This window comes from Miniopterus natalensis, chromosome 7 (assembly GCF_054644295.1).
Source record: "Miniopterus natalensis isolate mMinNat1 chromosome 7, mMinNat1.hap1, whole genome shotgun sequence".
Lineage (NCBI taxonomy): Eukaryota > Metazoa > Chordata > Mammalia > Chiroptera > Miniopteridae > Miniopterus > Miniopterus natalensis.
The window spans coordinates 4,913,511-4,931,207 of NC_142087.1; the positions used below are offsets into that span (position 1 = coordinate 4,913,511).

Here is a 17,697-nt window from a genome sequence, read left to right on the forward strand (position 1 = left end):
AGTATCTGTGACAGAACAGAAGTATGAAGAGCTGATGAAGGATTTGTCTTCAGGGGGGAAAAAAGGCTGGACCTCCCAAGGAAAATATTACAGTGAACAAAAAGATGTTGACAAAGAAGAGGACAAAGGCCTTCCTCCCTGATTCCTCAGTACAGCCAAGGCGAAAGGAAAACATCCTGCGCTTAAAGCTTCAGTCTCCGGCCAAAGACAAGTTCAAAGCCCCTCTCAGTCTTCAAGATGATCAACGATCAGTTCTCACTCTGTAGACTCTCAAATGAATAGTGTTCTACACTACTCCTTTAGTCCCCAGGAAGAAAAGTAGTTCTACCAGAAGCACATCACTTGCCATCTGAGCCATACATGGCTTTTTCCTTCACCCATCCCTTCCTTACCTCTCAAATGTTTCCAAATGATGGCTCTATTTCTCGAGGCAAAGAGAACTTGACTATTTTTCCCCTGCTAAATAGGTGAAGAACATATAATAGAATTTTAGTAACATTTATCACCTGCCTTCAGTTTGTGGACTCCAGTGCTGAAAGTTATTTAACCACTTTTTAGTTTCTTTTTAGCCTCTAGTGACCTGGTACATGAGGGTACACTGCATTTGGTCTCCAGTTAAACACCTCTGGTGCCATGGGATGATATTTTGAACCTTATTGTGCTCCAGAAACTTGCTTGTAACCCGCTTGTTATCTGAGGTCATGCATCTCATTCAGCAGGCTTCCTCCTTGCGGCACTCTGAATTCTACACACTATACCACCCTTTTGATAGCTGGTTCTTGCTTTGAGAAAGATGGGGGCAGCAGCAGGAGCCCTGGGAGCCCTTTTGTCCTGGGGAAGTTCTTTGTTTGGGTCCTGAAGTCACCGTAAAGGGTTTTTTGTTTTTGTCTTCAGAAGAACAGCAGTCTGCCATGCTACTCATCTTTTTGCCTTTTCATTTTAGAGAATTACTATCCTCTATCCCTACTTCCACCACTTTGGTTCTTTTCCCCCTCGTGAATAAATATCATTTCTTCTACATTTTTACCAGAAAGCAGTTGAGAGGGAATTAGTAGTTGTGTTGCACATGGACTTCAGGTTCATTGAGGGGAGGGGGGAGTGCTTGCCTTCTCAAACTGGAAGCATGAACCCAGGCTTTGGGAATTTAGGATTATGGTCAACCTCCAGGAATGGACTCTGACAGGTAAGGTATTTCAGTGGGTTCGAAAGCATGAGAACCAAATATGGCATTTATAATTATCCTGAGACTGAATAATACGGTGTTCTTATCTGCATCCCCACCCCCATTCCCACCAGCCCAAGGCTTTGTGTGTGGTCTGTGGTCTGTCAAGCTCATGATCTCTCTCAGCCCTGATTGCCAAGAACACTTGAAATCTGATTCCACCTCTAATGACTACTTCTAACTGCTCCCCAAGGCAGGTTTATCTGCTCATCATTAATCCAAAAATACTTTACAGTTGTCCCTTCCCATTGGATTCTGTTTGCCCACATTATACACTATATCAGATGTTATACATATTAGGAGGATTATATGACAAGATAAATTGAAGTAAGAATCTTGGTTAGTCTCTAATTCTAATAGAAAAAATGTTTAGCTGTCCTCATTTAAATCCCCTGGTCTCCCATATGTTTGCGCCCACAAATCAGGAGTTCTTGTGAACCTTAAAATATATGACAAGGACTTTTCATACAAGCAAAGTTGTTGTTTAAATTGTTTTTGCTATGCCTGTAGATGAAATGAAATTGGGGTTTTCTACCAAGCTGATGGCATCGTGATGAATGCTTAACGTGTAATCGTGGTAGATGACAAAAATATCAACAAAACATGGCTCCTGCTCTTGAGGGGCTTACAGTTTAGTTGAACAATTAATTAAACATTTCCTAAACTTTGTGCTGTGTCCTAGAGATACAAAGCCTCCTACTATTTAGTGGGGAAGCCAGTAAACAAATAGTTACAGAACAGTGTGATAAGTACAGTAATAGAAATATGTGCTGGAGCAAGATTCAGTGTGTTCATGGAGCATCTGCATTCCAAGTATAGTGGAGAGTCACTGATAGCCCTTGCCCTCTTGGACTTAGTCTAGTAGAGTGTACAGACAAGTAAAAACAAAGTGCTATGAGAGGATGTGTGTGGCCAGGATTTAGGGGCAGAAGATCAACTTTTAAACTAACAAATTGAGGGAATAAGATTTTTACGCTGAGACCTAGAAAATGAGTATGCATTCATGCCTGCTGCTCAAGTAAAGGCATCAGGAAAAACCTTGGCTAGTAGCTGGAAGGCCAGTATGGCAAGAGAGCGGTAAACTGGGGATAGGATGAAATGAGGTAGGAGAATACAGGAACCAAGGACCATGCAGGATCTCATTAGAACTAGAGATCTGGGATTGAATTCTAAATACTGTGGGGAACCACTGAAGGATTTTACATATTTTTTAAATCACTAGAATAATCTGAAGAAAGACTAGAAAAGAGGCAAGAGTAGACATGGGAAAACTACTTTAGAAGGCCTTTGCTGTGATTTTAGGGAGGGAGGATTATGGGTTGACCTTCAGTGGTACCAGTGGAAGTAAAGAAATGTGGACAGAATGGATATCAATTTCAGAAAAAGAATGAATGAAATTTGGAAATGTGATTGGAAGAGTGGATGACATCCAGTTTCCTGGCTTGAGTAACTGAGTAGGTGGATATAGCATTTATTGAGGTGGATAGGACTAAAGGAGGAACATATTTGTTTGGGCAAGATCAAGTTCCAGTTTTATGGAAGAGGTAATACTTAAATGTGGGCCAAAACAAAAGACATTGTTGGAAAAGAGTAAGTACTAGATCAAGATGAGTAATAGAAATAGTAAGTGCTCTAAGAGTTGAGCAGGAGGAGATCATCAGCAGTTTCTAGGGAGATTAAAGACTTCTTGGGAGACATGGGACGTGAACTTGCCCGTGAGGATTGGGTGATACTTGGATTAGTGCAGCAAAAATATTCCAGGTCAACAAACAGTATGAACAGAAATATTATGGTATTTGGTGAGAGATAAGTCTTATGAACAGCTTAAGTGAAACTGAGGAAATTGAATTAGGAAATGGAGGAAAAGTAACAGTTGGAAGGGGCCAGATTTGTTAGGGAGGGGTGCCCAAAAATACGATAGTCAAGCTGTGATGGGCAATGTCGTAATTTGGGTGGTTAATCTTGTCTGTGTGTTGAATGAATTGTGAAGTCTGGAAGGTTGGTTTCTGTTTTGTTTTTTGGAAATTTATTGTTGCCAGCCTAAGGGCTTGAATTGAATTTATAAAACCAGTGAAGAAGAAGAACAAACAGGATTAAAGTGACTTAATGGAGATAAGGAAGGAAGAATCAAAGTTAACTTAAACCTTGGTAACTGGGAAGATGATTTTTGGCAGAAGTGAAAATGTCAGGAATGGGACTGAGTGGGTTGAGTAAGAAGTTTAATTTTAGCTATGTTGAGATTAAGTTTCCAGTGGCGTAGCCTGTCTCATGAAGAATATTGAATCAGAGAGGGCCAAACATATCTGTGACTTCAAACATTGTTTAAAAAACAAACAAACCTTGTCTTAGCCTGTTTGGCTCAGTGATTAGAGCGTCAGCCCACGGACTGAAGGGTCCTGGGTTTGATTCCATCCAAGGGCATGTACCTCGGTTTGGTTGCAAGCTCGATCCCCAGTCGGGGCATGTGCAGGAGGCAACCCTTTTACTTTCTCTGAAAAAACAATGGAGAAAATATCCTTGGGTGAGGATTCAAACAAACAAACCTTGGCAAAAAAGTTACTAGATTCTTATAAACCTCAAATTGAGAGAGACCACTAATTATGTTGAGAGACAGACTGAATGTCTTTACTGTGTGTATCTTTGTACTTTTTCTCTTTTCCCTTAATTTGATTATCCTGCTAGATACTTTAAGTGAAGTTTTTCTGCACTTCAAGGACAACTCTTTTGATCACTGTTGCTTTGTATGAAATTGTGTATTTGCTCTTCTTTTCTCCATGAGTCTTGCCCCTGACTGTCCCCAATTTTTCCCCCTTTTAAAATCTCTTTCAAACAGGTCTGGTGGGAGAAAATAGGTTCTGGGGAAAAGACACTTTTACCTTGAAAACCTGTTGAGATTGAGATGGTAGATTGGCATGCATAAGGAATGCTGAATTACTTACTCCCTGAAGCCTGATAAGTACTATGGCCCCAATCAAAACTTTGGGCTTTGGGTCATACATTCTTTCTTTGCCCTAATCTTTTGAGATTGTAGAACCTACTAGTCTTTGTTTACTGAACAGATGGATGACTGCCCTTAAAATTTTAGTCATGTTCTCACTGTTTTGCTACCATGTTTCATAGAAAAAAACGCTTGGAGGGTGGGGGCTTCCTCTAATAAAGAGCTGAAGGGTTAGCTACCTTTAATTTCTTTGTCTTAACATCTTCTTGCTACCTCCCACAGAGATCCATATGGCTTTGGAGACAGTCGAGATACAAGACGTGATCGATCCCCAATTCGAGGAAGTCCAAGGAGGGAGCCCAGGGATGGCAGAAATGGTCGAGATGCCCGGGATAGCAGAGACATGCGAGACCCCCGAGACTTGCGGGACCATAGAGAGAGAGACATTCGGGATCACAGAGACAGCAGAAGTATGCGTGATGCTCGGGACATGAGAGATATTAGAGACTTCCGTGATCTAAGAGACTCTAGGGATTTTCGAGATCACCGAGACCCCATGTACGACAGATACAGAGATATGAGAGACTCCCGAGATCCCATGTACAGGTACATGTACAGCTCTTCTGCTTGGTTTTTTTGTAATAGTATTTTTAATGTGTGTTCTGCTAAACTAATTGAAAGCCCTGAAGGACTGATTTTATCAGCCTTATATCTCCAGTGTCTCTCATATGGCAGATATGCTGCTCAGTAAGTATTTTAACGAACAAATTTGGGTCTCTCCCCATGGCCTATTAAAAACAACATTGTACAAATGGAAAAAAGATGAAGTGCAAATTGTTTTAGCAGTGCAAAAGCACAGGGAAGATACACAAATGACCAATAAATATGAGAAAAGATGCCTGACATCCTTAGTCATCAGGGAAATGCAAATCAAAGCCACAATGCTACCACTTTATACCTACTAGCATGGCTATAATCATTTATTTGAAAGACCAAAAAACCACAAAAATAGCAAATGCTGGTGAGGTGTGGAGAAATTGGAACACTATTTTACATTGGTGATAAGAATGTAAAAATGTGGCCACTATGGATAACAGTTTAGCAGTTCCTCAAAAAGTTATAAATGTAGTAGAATTACTCTGATCTATCAGTTCTACTCCTGAGTATACCCAAAAAAATTGGAAAGAGACAAGCAGACACTTGTACATGAATGTGCACAGCAGCACTATTCACAATAACCATAAGGTAGTATATCTATGCAATAGAATAGTATTCAACCATCAAAAGGAAGATAATGCTGACACCTGCTACAACATGGATGGACCTTGAAAACATTATGCTAAGTGAAATAAGCCAAGCAGACATAGAAGACAAATATCATATAATTCCACTTACATGAAGTATCTAGAAAAGGCAAATTCATAGAGACAGAAAGTAGATTAGAGGTTATAGGAATAGGGCATGAAGAGATACTTCTTAATGGGTACAGAGTTTCTGTTCAGCGTGTTCTGATCAGGGTGATGAAAAATTATTGTATGTATATGTATATACATACATATGTGTGTGTATAAAATAAAGTATGTGTATACATATACACGAACTTTATTTTTTAACCACCAATTTTAAAAAGCACAGGGAAAGAGAGAGGAGAAGGGTGGGCATGGAATGGTTCCTCAAAACTAATACCAATAATTACTACCAGGCCTTGGCCTGTGTGGCTCAGTAGTTAGAGCATCGACCTACACACCCAAGGGTTGAAGGTTCGATTCCGGTTAAGGATACATACCTGGATTGCAGATTCGATCCTCAGCCCTGGCCTTACCAGTGCAAGAGGCAACCTATCAATGTGTCTTTCTCACATCGACATTTTCTCTCTCTCTCTCTCTCTCTTTCTCTTTCTTTCTCTTTCTCTCTCTTTCTCTCTTCTTCCCTCCCTTCCACTCTCTCTAAAAATCAATGGAAAAAATATCCTCTGGTGAGGATTAACAAAAAATAATAATTACTACCAGTTATTTTGTGTTTGCTTTATATCAGGAATTATGCTGAACATTTTCTGTATATCCAGTTATTTTGCAAGGCAGGTTAACTCATTCGCAGCCACAGAGCTAATGAGCAGTGAGTCCCAGATACAAGCATACTTCATTTTATTGTGCTTCACAAATTGAAGGCAAGACCCTCCTCCAGCAAAAAGATTACAACTCACTTTATTGTGATACTTGCTTTATTGCACCTCTGGAACCGAACATGCAGTATTTTCCTATACACACTTTGTTTGTCTAATCCCAGAGTCCTATGCCTTACTATGTTTACTTCCTCACAGGGGACTGGGTCTTGAAGAATTCTCTGTATCTGATTTTTGCAGGATAGGACAATTTTAATTTTGTGCTAATTTCTTTAATTTTACAGGAGAGAAAGCTCTTATGACCGATACCTGCGAATGGATGACTATGGCAGGAGAAAGGATGACTCTTACTTTGACCGTTACAGGGATAGCTTTGATGGACGAGGTCCTCCAGGTCCAGAAAGTCAGTCTCGAGCAAAAGGTAAAATAGCAAGAACAGTTTATTTCTATTACTGATAGAATACTTTACAAAAGAAAGAGGAAACTAATAACCAACTGGAAGGGGCTAATGACTTGGCCAAGCAATTCACAGAAAGAAGAAGAAATACAAATAGCCCATTGATATGTAAAGAGCTTTTTTTTAAAAAAAAAAAATATGTCTATTGATGTCAGAGAAAGAGAAACATCAGTGATGAAAGAGTCTTTTATCAGCTGCCTCCTGCACAGCCCCCACCGGGGATTGGGGACCAAGCCCGCAACCCAAGCATGTGCCCTGACCAGGAATCAAACCTTGATCTCCTGTATCATAGGTCAGTGCTCAACTGCTGGGCAAGAGCATTTTTAAATGCAAATTAGTATCATCTGGCTTAGTCATCTAAGAAAAAAATAAATATGGAATTCCAGCAATAAGAATAAAAGATTGGAGCTAAAGAGGTTGCTTGCTTTTTGCCCATTGAACAAATAACTATAACTATCTTGTATTATCTGTGCGGCTTGGGGCTTGGAGGGTTTTTTGTTTGTCTTATTTATAATTTTTACCTAACAGCATCTCTTTTTTTTTTAGGTAAAGACAAGCATGTTTTTTAAAAGCCTGGTTTTCTCAGTACATCTTTAAAGATTTTTAAGTTGCTTCATACCTAGTCGAGTTAAGAACCTCATTTTTAATTCGTAATAAAACTTACTACCTATTTTTCTTTTTCCAAAAAAAGCAAATTACAAGTACCTGTCAGTAAAGGGTCTTAAATAGTTGTCCCAGAAATGCAAATTACAATAATAATGAAATACCATCCTTTACCTGTCAAGCCAGTGGGCATTTTTTTAAATGGCAAAACCCGATGTAGAGTAATAGCACTAGGTGATTCACCCCTGTAGGGAATAAATTAGAGCCTGTCTAGAGGTCAATGTGGCAGTATATATCAGATGAAGCATTAGAATGACCATGCTCTTTAACCCATTTCATTTCAATGAATTTATTATCGTAAAAAAATAATACTGATGGTTATTTTTAGGAGATAGTCTAGAGGATTAATACAGAGAGAGAGTGTGTGTGTTATGACCTTCACCTACAGGTACTTCAGGATTCAAAGTAAGGCCTGTGACTTATTTTTATAGAAAGCACAGTTCATATTTTAGTTTTCCCTGGTGTTATCTTACAGAGCGTTTGAAACGTGAAGAACGACGTAGAGAAGAACTTTATCGTCAATATTTTGAAGAAATCCAGAGACGCTTTGATGCTGAGAGGCCTGTTGATTGTTCTGTGATTGTGGTCAACAAGCAGACTAAGTAAGAATCCTTTAGATATTTCTCCTGAGTAAGGGGAAGGGTCAGAATTGAAATTCAGGCTCCCTCTTGGCAGTCTTACCCACTGAACTTGGTCTGTGTATTCTGGCATTGCTATGCTGTCTGAGCCAGAGTTCTTTCAGTTTTCAGTGACAAAAAAACCATTAAAAACTAGCTTAGGGCCCGGCCAGGCATGGCTCAGCGGTTGAGCATCAACCTAGGATCCAGGCGATCGGGGTTCAATTCCCGGTCAGGGCACATGCCCGGGTTGTGGACTTGATCCCCAGTCGGGGGCGTGCAGGAGGCAGCCGATCAATGACTCATCATTGATGTTTCTCTCTCTCTCTCCCCCTCTCCTTTCCTCTCTCTGAAATCAATAAAGATATATATATTTTTTAAAATAGCTTAGGCCTCAAAGGGAAATTTTTAGTTTTAGTTTGCTTAGCTAAGAAGTTCAGGTATGGCCACATCCAGGGTTTGGTGTCTGTGTTGCCTTCATTCTCAGACAGGCATTTTACTTGAAAAGGCAGAATGGTGCTGGCCCTAGGCATGTATCTTCCTGGCTTAGCAAATGCAATGGAAAGAGAACGTCTCCTTTCCAGTGCTTCCACCTATAGTCCTGTAATTGTTTTTCATTGAACTGACCTGGCTCTCCCATTGCTGGACTAATCACTTTGGCCAGCAGTGCTGGGATGCCCTAATTGGCCAAGGCTAGGTTATATGCCCATACCTAGAGCTTAAGGTGGGATTAGTCCTGTGGAGCCATGTAAACTGAGAGAGATGCCTTCCCAGAGGAAAATTGAAGTGAGACTATATGCTGGTCAGGCAAAGCAGTAGATGCCCACCTTCATGGGACAACCTTGAATCCCCAAGACTTCAGGAGGTACATCTCTGCATTTGTCAACCGAGTACCAAGCCTTTTTGGTGAAGTGCATGGCCTTGCAGAACTGTTAGGTAACCATGCTAGTCAGTCCAGAGTTCATAGCATGGTTTTACTCCACCTCTGTTTCACATTCTTTCCTTTAAGAAGCAGAGCAGAGAAGCAGAAGGGAGTATAGCAGCTTGCAGGCTTGGCAGTAGCTATATGTTCTTTCCCTAGGTGATTAGTAAATAACTTCATGTATTTCTAGCAGTTTGGGGTTAAAGAGCTAATTTCAAGGCAGAGGCTAGGGAAATGGGTGTTGAGACACCAAGCAGGGGGCAGAGTTCACAAGCTCTGGGCCCCCTGTTTAGAAATAGATGCTGCTTTAACTGTAGAAATAAGGTTTTTTTGTTTGTTCATTTAACACATGATAATAGCTATCATTTTCTGAGCACCTACTCTGTACTACCCCCATGCTGGGCACTTTTTACATAAAGTATTTTTAATCTTCATAATAATCATGGAACGTGAGTATTCATTCAGCAGTTTTTTTGTATGTATGGCAGATGCTAGGTACTGGAGCTGTAATGGTAATAAGCAAACACACATAGCCCCTTCCTCTTATAGAGCTAACACCCTGGTTGGGCAGATGTATTGGCAATAGGGCATATGAGAAGAAATACATCAAGGACCTAATTTAGTTTGGAGAGAAGGTCAAGGAGATGACATAGAGGAGCCATATTGTTTTTGTTTTATTGATAAACTGAGATTTGTAAGAGGTAAAGGGATCTGCTAAAGCTTCACAACTTTGCAAGTAAATGTTAGGTCTAGGATCCAAACCCATCTTTCTAGCATGAAAGCCCATGCATTCCCCACTGTTATGCAGCCTCTCCAAAGACAGGTATGTCTTAGGCAATGAGATAGTGTTGTTAAGAAAGGACTGCAATACTAGAGAATTAAAAGAAGGACCTGACTACTAAATACTGTGCTACCCGCAACTTAATATGTAACCATTCTGAGCCAGTTTAAAGAAGAAAATTGTCTAGATCCTTGGAGCCTGAAGAGAGCGCTGGGGAGACACTGGATGGGCTAGGATTTGAACTCTACAAAGGAGCACACAGCTAGCTGAGGTACAGCAATGTGCAGATGGTCAGGAAGTGCTCACCTGGATCCTGTTTGTTTCTACAGAGATTATGCTGAATCGGTGGGGCGGAAGGTACGAGACCTAGGCATGGTAGTGGACTTGATCTTCCTCAACACAGAGGTTTCACTTTCACAAGCCTTGGAGGATGTTAGCAAGGGAGGGTCTCCTTTTGCTATTGTCATCACCCAACAACACCAGATTCACCGTTCCTGTACAGTCAACATCATGTTTGGAACCCCACAAGGTATGGAGGCCCAAGTGGGTCAGAATTTCGGAGTTAAGTCATTAGTCCATTAATTCTTTCAGGCCTTACTCAGAAAAAGCAGGTTTTGGACAAATGACTCATATTTCAGCTCAAATATGGTAGAGCCCTTGGGTAAGTGCACCAGAGGAGATTTACATGGTCATCTATTCATTTGATACTCTTAGTGGATACAGTTCTGGGCCTACTATATATAAAATGTTATATTTAGCCCATAGGTATATACAGTGGTGTGCTGCCAAATGTTTAACAACCAATCCTGGGTGGAAAAATGGGGGCAATGTGGTTTGTAGCATTTGCTGATTGTTGTAGTGCAAATGCTCTCACCATTTCATAGTTCAAACCACCAATGTGAAGTCACTTCAGGGAGAGTTGGGAAGAGATGCGCAGTCGGCTGTTGCCAGTAGGAAGTTCCAGCACACCTCTGGTGCATACTATACTGAGTGCGATAGAATCCTTGCCTTCACCAAGCTTTCCAATGGGAGACAGAGACTACAACAGGCAGCGGGGATACTATTTGTAAGTGTACTGAGCAGAGGGACTGTGAGAACAGGGAGGGAGCCCTGACCTCCTAGAGGCCCAGGGTAGGTTCCTTGAAGTCCTTCCCTGAAGTGACTTTTAGTACTTTGCGCCCAGAATGTTGGGACTCAGGTAATTGATGCCTTGCTCATTGCTCTTTCAACACAGACTTTTCCCTCTTCCCACCACACTCAAAATCTCTATTTGTCTGACTGGTTACACCATAAAATGCATAAGGCTCTCCAGTGGGTCATTTGTCTCTGAGTAGTAGTCCTTTAGATGTGTGAGTTCATTTATATAAAGTTTTGAGAAGTCTTCTCACCACCTGTAAATCATGTTGCCCAAGGGTGGGGAGAGGAGGTTATTTAGGGTCACAATTTGGCCTTAATCCATGACTTACGAATTCAAAAACAGTAGGCCAGCTCTATCCCAAGAAGCATAGAGGAGAGCCAGGCTTTACAGAGGGTTTTTTGACCCCCTGCAGCCTGCCTTCCATGGTTATTCCCCATAAGGTCTTTTTGAATCTGTGGGAGACTGTCATGTTTCTTTGGTTTTTACTACAAGTCTGTGATCTAGGAGTCCCACAAAGAGACAGCTCTGTACAAAGGTGTGCATTCCCCACCAAAGAAATCCATTCACCTATCTTCCCAGTCTCATCTCCTTCCCCTGCCCTCCCCATCCCCCATCCCAAGGCTTTTTGTTACTGAATTGGTTTTCTTGCTGGTTTGAGGTTAAGAAAGGCTTGGTTAATAGAATTCAGCAGATGGGCACTGAAATCTGTCTTGGGAGAAAATAACTCAGGTCATTCCCTCCTACAGAGCACCGCAACATGCCCCAGGCAGACGCCATGGTGCTGGTGGCCAGAAATTATGAGCGCTACAAGAATGAGTGCCGGGAAAAGGAACGCGAGGAGATTGCCAGACAAGCAGCCAAGATGGCCAATGAAGCCATTCTCCAGGAAAGAGAGCGAGGAGGCCCTGATGAAGGAGTGCGCGGGGGCCATCCTCCAGCCATCCAAAGCCTCATCAACCTGCTGGCAGACAACAGGTACCTCACTGCCGAAGAGACTGACAAGATCATCAACTACCTGCGAGAGAGGAAGGAGCGGCTTATGAGGAGCAGCACCGACTCTCTGCCTGGTGAGCTACGTGGCAGGGCCGAGGTGAAGTTCTGACTCTGCATTTCTCTAATTCCCAGGCTCTGTTGGGAGGGTGGGAGGCCCAGGGCTCTTTGGGTGGGTAAGGGAAATGAGCCCACCCCTTGTGTTTGCCCGTGGGCCATCATACTGATATAATGATAACTTAAAAGATTTGGGCAAAGAATTCTGATCCCTGTAGTTAATCTGGTGATGGGTAGACTATATTGCTAATTCCCTGGTAACCAATGTGGATCCCCTTTTTTCTTAGTTCTCTGGGGGAACCTAGGCTGTCTTCTGGAGACAGCTCATACCATGGAGTGGCCCCTCTGGGAAATTGATGTTATAGTCTGTGTACTGTGTGATTGATGTGATCAGTGATTGTCGTTCTTCCCTGGGCTGCTAAGCCTCCTGCCCTTGGAGGGTACTTTCAACCAGATACTTCCTTCTTCTGTCTCATAGGCCCGATTTCCCGCCAACCACTCGGGGCGACCTCGGCTGCCTCGCTGAAGACACAACCAAGCTCCCAACCGCTCCAGAGCGGCCAAGTGCTCCCTTCTGCTACACCCACTCCAGCTGCGCCCCCCACCTCCCAGCAAGAGCTTCAGGCCAAAATCCTCAGCCTCTTCAATAGTGGCACGGTTGTGGCCAATAGCTCTGCATCTCCCTCAGTCGCTGCCGGAAACACCCAGAACCAGAATTTTTCCACAGCAGTGAACAGCCAGCCTCAGCAAAGATCACAGGCCTCTGGCAATCAGCCTCCAAACATTTTGGGACAGGCAGGATCTGCTCGGAACATGGGCCCCAGGCCTGGGGCTTCTTCCCAAGGGCTCTTTGGTCAGCCTTCCAGTCGCCTGGCACCTGCCAGCAACATAGCTAGCCAGAGGCCCGTGTCTTCCACAGGTATCAACTTTGACAATCCAAGTGTACAGAAGGCTCTGGACACCCTGATCCAGAGTGGCCCTGCTCTTTCCCACCTGGTTAGCCAAACTACAGCACAGGTGGGGCGGCCACAGGCGCCCATGGGATCTTACCAGAGGCATTACTGAGGCTCAATCTCAACTACTACCAGCCCCCTCGTCCCTGGCCGCCTCCCACCTATTGCGTTCTAACTAGTTATTTGGAAGATGTTCTCTTCGCCTGTCCAGGTCACATCAGATGTCCTCAGTTTCTACCACCTGCTCTCTCCTGCCCAAGGCTGTGTTGCTTTTTCCTTCCAGAGTCAGAGTTTATACTGCATTTGTGGGTGTATCTTTTTTTGTTGTTTTTGGTTTTTTGTAGAAAATATTTCTGGGGTTGCTTGGGTGGCAGTATAGGTGTCTGGGCTCAGTTTATATTTTATGGGTTTCAAACATGGGTTTCTCTGGTCTTTCTGTCACCTCGATTTGGAGTGTGGGGAGGGGGAGAAAAAGCCAAGCCCCAATTGGCTGAGTTTGGAATGACATTTTCATGTCAATAGCCACTGCCTTTGTCTATTTTTCATCCTCACAGGCCAACCAGAGCTCCAGCTCCTGTCTGCAGCTCCTGCCCAGAGTTGCATAGCAGACTGGGTTTAGCAGGCATGGTGTCATTGTGCCCCACGCCCCATGTTAAGGGGTCTGCTTAAGGATTTATAGTTCAGCTACTCTGGAGTTTAGGAATGTCCATGGCAACCACACAAGCAGATGTTTTTCTGCCTGACCCAGTATTATTGGTTTTGGGTTTTCTCATTTTTCTCTTCTTTTGCTTTCATTTCATTGGAGGATCTCCAATGGAGTAAACCTTTCCAGTCACCAGCAGTTTAACAAAAACTTTGAATCTGGGCTGCAACCACTCTTAACCCCCCCGCCCTTAATATTTCTGTCAGCCTTTCTCCAGTGGTAGTTTGATGGAATCAGTTCTGAGAAGGCAACTCTAGACTCTGGCATTGAACACCCATTTTTTCAGTGATTGATTTGAGTTTTGGGCTTAAAAATCAATCTCTTGTTTTCATCTGGACTCTTGTTCTGTTTTCTCAGTAGCAGGAGGTAGGGACCATTTTGATGTCAGACTTTTGGTAGCTGGACATGTTCTTGATACAAGCGGCTATTCATAACTTTTGAGCCAGAGTGAAATTATTAGAGGGAGAACTTCTGGCTGCTGCTCTAAATGGAGCCAAAGGAAGCTGCCCTCTCCCTAGGGATGGTGCTCATTAGAGCCCCGTGGATCACAGTCTCAAGGGGCCCCAGGCAGGGATGATGGAGAGCGGTGACTTAAGCTGAGTCCCTGCTAGTGGCTAAGAAAACAATGGTTTAAAAAACTCAAGGTCCCCATATGGCAGCATTTTATGTTCTGACCTGTTTGTGTTATATAGTGTTTTTCCCTCTTTGGAACTTGTGTTGTTAATAAGATGAGATGATTACTTTTTAATTAAAATGAAAAAGGAAGAGCTGTGTTGTCTTTTTTGGGTGTGACTGTATCTGCAGGACCTCTTTTCAGGGCATTTCCTCTCAGGGTTGGAAGGTGAGGGTCCCTGACTGAGCACTGACTAGTTTCAGTGTGCTGTGAGGCCTGCCCCCTCTTGTCCTCAACCTATGCTCAGGCCTCGAAACCTCTTTTAAGCCTAGCTTTCTCTTCAGCTCACCTAGTTAGCTTTAATAACAGTTCAGAGCAGAAGACTGTTTGCTAATTATAATACTGTGTTAAACATCCTTGTTTGTGGTAGATTTTCAATGTATGTCAGCAGGCTCATCCTCTTATTCTAGGAAAGAAAAACAGGACCATCAGGAGGCTATCTCTGGCCACTGGCCAGTAGAGTGGGATACTCTCCCGTTTTGATTTCATCTCAGTTGCCACCCTCTCTTCTGCCCATTATGCAGGGAGTTGGCATAACCATAGTCACAGAACCTGTAGGAGCCTTTGGGTGCATTTAATAATAGCCAGCCCAATCAGGGTGTGGTGAAGTGACTGGCACAAGGCCCCTGGTGGGTTAGGGACCAAAATGCAGATAGCACTGAACCTGACTAGTCCATTCTCCCTACCTTACAGGGGATGATGTTAGTTCAGTGTTCTCTACTAGCCCCTGCTACTAGTTCCTTTGTTCCTCTAAGACAGGGCCCCAAAACTCAGTACACTAATGGGGCAATCAGACCTGGAGGATCAGCCCATCCCTCTTCTCTGATTGAAGGTCAGTGTTTCTAATAGGAGTCTGGGCTCCTTCTCTAGAGCCACATTAAGTAACCCTCTTCCCACCTACTAAGTCTTCCCCTTGTGTCTCCACACAGCACACCTAAGGCCGTGAAGGGTATAATAAAATTATTTTTATTGCATTTTGTGCAGACGGGAGTCTAAAAAATTAATACAGTAAAAGCTGTAAAGCATTAAATGGGAGCATTCAACAATAAAGGAAAGAACCAACCCTCTCCTTTTAATATTGGCACAAAAAACACAAGATCAATACTGAGGCAGAATGCGGAATACTGAAACACTGAAAATTAAAGGCAGGCCTAATAGTAATAAATACTCTTGATTTGGTTTGCAACCTCTCCTATTTACAAGGGTTTCAACTTCATTGCATTGCCCTGCACGTAGATCGTCTAAAACAAAAGCAACACTAGTTATCACTACAAAGCTATTGAAATATTGCACTCAGAATAAAAGTCACTTGGATGGACATGAAACATCTAGCTACAATGATTATAAAGATAATTTGATGAATGACATGATAACATTCATAACAAATATTGCACATGTAGCACAGAAAACTTGGGTTTTTGTTGTGGGATGTTTGTTTTCTTCAACGGAAACTGCTCTTGCCAACCAGTCTGGGCCCACCCAGATAGTGCAACTTTGGTTCCCTAATTGGTGGTGATACAGCCCCCTCCCCCTTCTGCCCAGCCCACCACTTAAGTCCGAATGCTCAGGTTCCCAGAAGGCTGGACCAGGTTGTGATTCTCAGAGGTCTTTTGAAGGGACAGGGCAAGGGGCTGGTGTCTTAATATCTCCAACTTTCTTATTACTACCTGGAAGAATCTGTCCATCCCCCTCATCAAGTCTCAGATGGGCCTCAGCCTAACTGGTAGAAATCCAGACCTACCTCCAGCCACACCTGACCCAGTCTAGGTGGCACCAGCTCCAGTTCTCTGCCTACGGCTCAAAGGAAGGGAGGTGGTGAGGTCAGGAGTACCTAGTAGCCCCAGCTCTGGGAGGTGGGCAGGATATCTAACTAGGTGTGAAGGTCAGGGCCCTGGGGCTGGAGGTACTGTACCCAGTCAGTCCCAGAGGACACTGGAAGGAGCATGCAGTGCCTGTCCCCCTTAGTAGTGTGCCCTGGGGGAAGGGAACCCGGCCATTGCCTTCTCTAGGGGTTAGAGGGCACCTCTGACCGGACTGAAGTAGCAGAAGCGCCAAGGACGAGTTGGAGTAGCCAAAGGCCTTGAGTCCTAGCTGGAGGAGGGCAGAGAGGCGCTAAGAACAAAGCACATGGCGACTCCAGCCCTCCCCCAGGCCCAAGCGCCTGCGAGACACAGCTAGAGGCCGCTGCTAAACAGCAAGGGCCCACCCTGGGACTCGGAGAAAGTGACTGGGTCCCGGAGGCTGGAGCTGCCTAATAGGATTAGGGGAGGGAACATCAGGGGCAGCGCTGGGGCCTCCCCAGTGGGTACTGCACCTACACTGAGGTCGCCCCCCTCCTCCCTCACCAGTCCCGGAAAGGAAACTCCGGGGAGGGAACGCCCTCGGGCTCCCTGACTTCAGTCTTTGGCGAGGAGCCATGGGAATAGGGGGAGCAGCCGACTGAGGAGAGGCGCCTGCTCCCCCAGCGAAGGCACCGGGACGGGGCTTCCTGGGTGGGGCGAGGCCTTTCTCCCTTTCTCCCCCTGAGAAGCGCCCTCACACCCCCATCCTGGCCCCAGCTTGCATAAGAGCCGCGAAGAGGCTGCACGCGTGTCTGCAGCCGCCGTGGAAGCTCACATCCGCTGGGAGCCGAATCCAAGAGAAGCTGGACACGTCTCACCTCATCTCCGAAAAGAACTAGAGGGGAGGGTCGGGAGCCAAGGGCGCGCGGAAAGGGCGAGGAGGCGAGAGCGGGGCCGGGGTGTCGAGGGACCGGGACCAGGACTCCCGCCTGGGCCTAAAGCACTTTTGCTCTCAAACTCTCGGACGTCGGGAACATCCAGCCTCCCCAGGCCTCCGCCGCCCCCGGGCGCCCCCAGCAGGGGAGCTCGGCAGTAGCGAGAGAAGTCCGTTGCGCTTCTAGTCACGGAAATATGGGGACGTTAAAAATACACGCGATGTCTCCTGTACACTATGTATAGGCTCGGCCGGCCCACGCCAGAGGCTCCGCAGGAAGGGGCGGCGGCCAAGGCCGAGCGCGGCCGCCTACCCCGCGCCCGCCCGGAGCCAGGAGCGGCGCCGGCGGAGCACAGAGCGGGACTGACCGGGACGGGGCGCGGGGAGAGAAGAAGGGGCCACGCGGACTACCTGGGGGTCCTCAGAGCCCCAGCTCCTCTCCGCGCCTCCTCCCGACCTTTATTGCAGCGCCTCCTCCTACGGTGGGGCAAGGCCCGGCTTAGAAAAAAGGGCAGCGCAGCCGGGGCGACAGAGTGGCCCGCTTGCCGGGCTCCGGGCTCCACGTGGGGGCGGTCCCCTCCGAGTCAACCCCAACGGACGTGGCCTCCTGGACTTCAGGCAGCGGGGAAAGGGGCCGGGGCTCGGGCACAGGGTCTGTATGTAAACGGTGACAGCGGCGGGGGGCGCGGCGAGGGCTCCGGGGCCGCGGGCCGGGCGCGCTCGGCCCGGGTGGCAGGTCCTGGCTC

General features: G+C 45.2%; 1 protein-coding gene across 3 annotated transcripts in view; it reads left to right on the top strand.

The window, feature by feature from the left end:
- Window positions 1-14,330, top strand: part of NCOA5 (nuclear receptor coactivator 5) — a 29,707-nt gene extending 15,377 nt beyond the window's left edge. For 2 of the 3 annotated variants that reach the window (XM_016204823.2, XM_087818708.1), the window contains 6 exons: window positions 4,443-4,766; window positions 6,567-6,703; window positions 7,878-8,004; window positions 10,052-10,251; window positions 11,607-11,927; window positions 12,386-14,330. In XM_016204823.2, the coding sequence (XP_016060309.1) occupies window positions 4,443-4,766; window positions 6,567-6,703; window positions 7,878-8,004; window positions 10,052-10,251; window positions 11,607-11,927; window positions 12,386-12,972 (1,696 nt within the window). In that variant the 3' untranslated portion in view covers window positions 12,973-14,330. Of the gene's footprint in view, window positions 1-4,442; window positions 4,767-6,566; window positions 6,704-7,877; window positions 8,005-10,051; window positions 10,252-11,606; window positions 11,951-12,385 lie in introns of all 3 variants that reach the window. The other variant, XM_087818709.1, reaches the window with a different exon arrangement.
- Window positions 14,331-17,697: the final 3,367 nt, after the last annotated feature.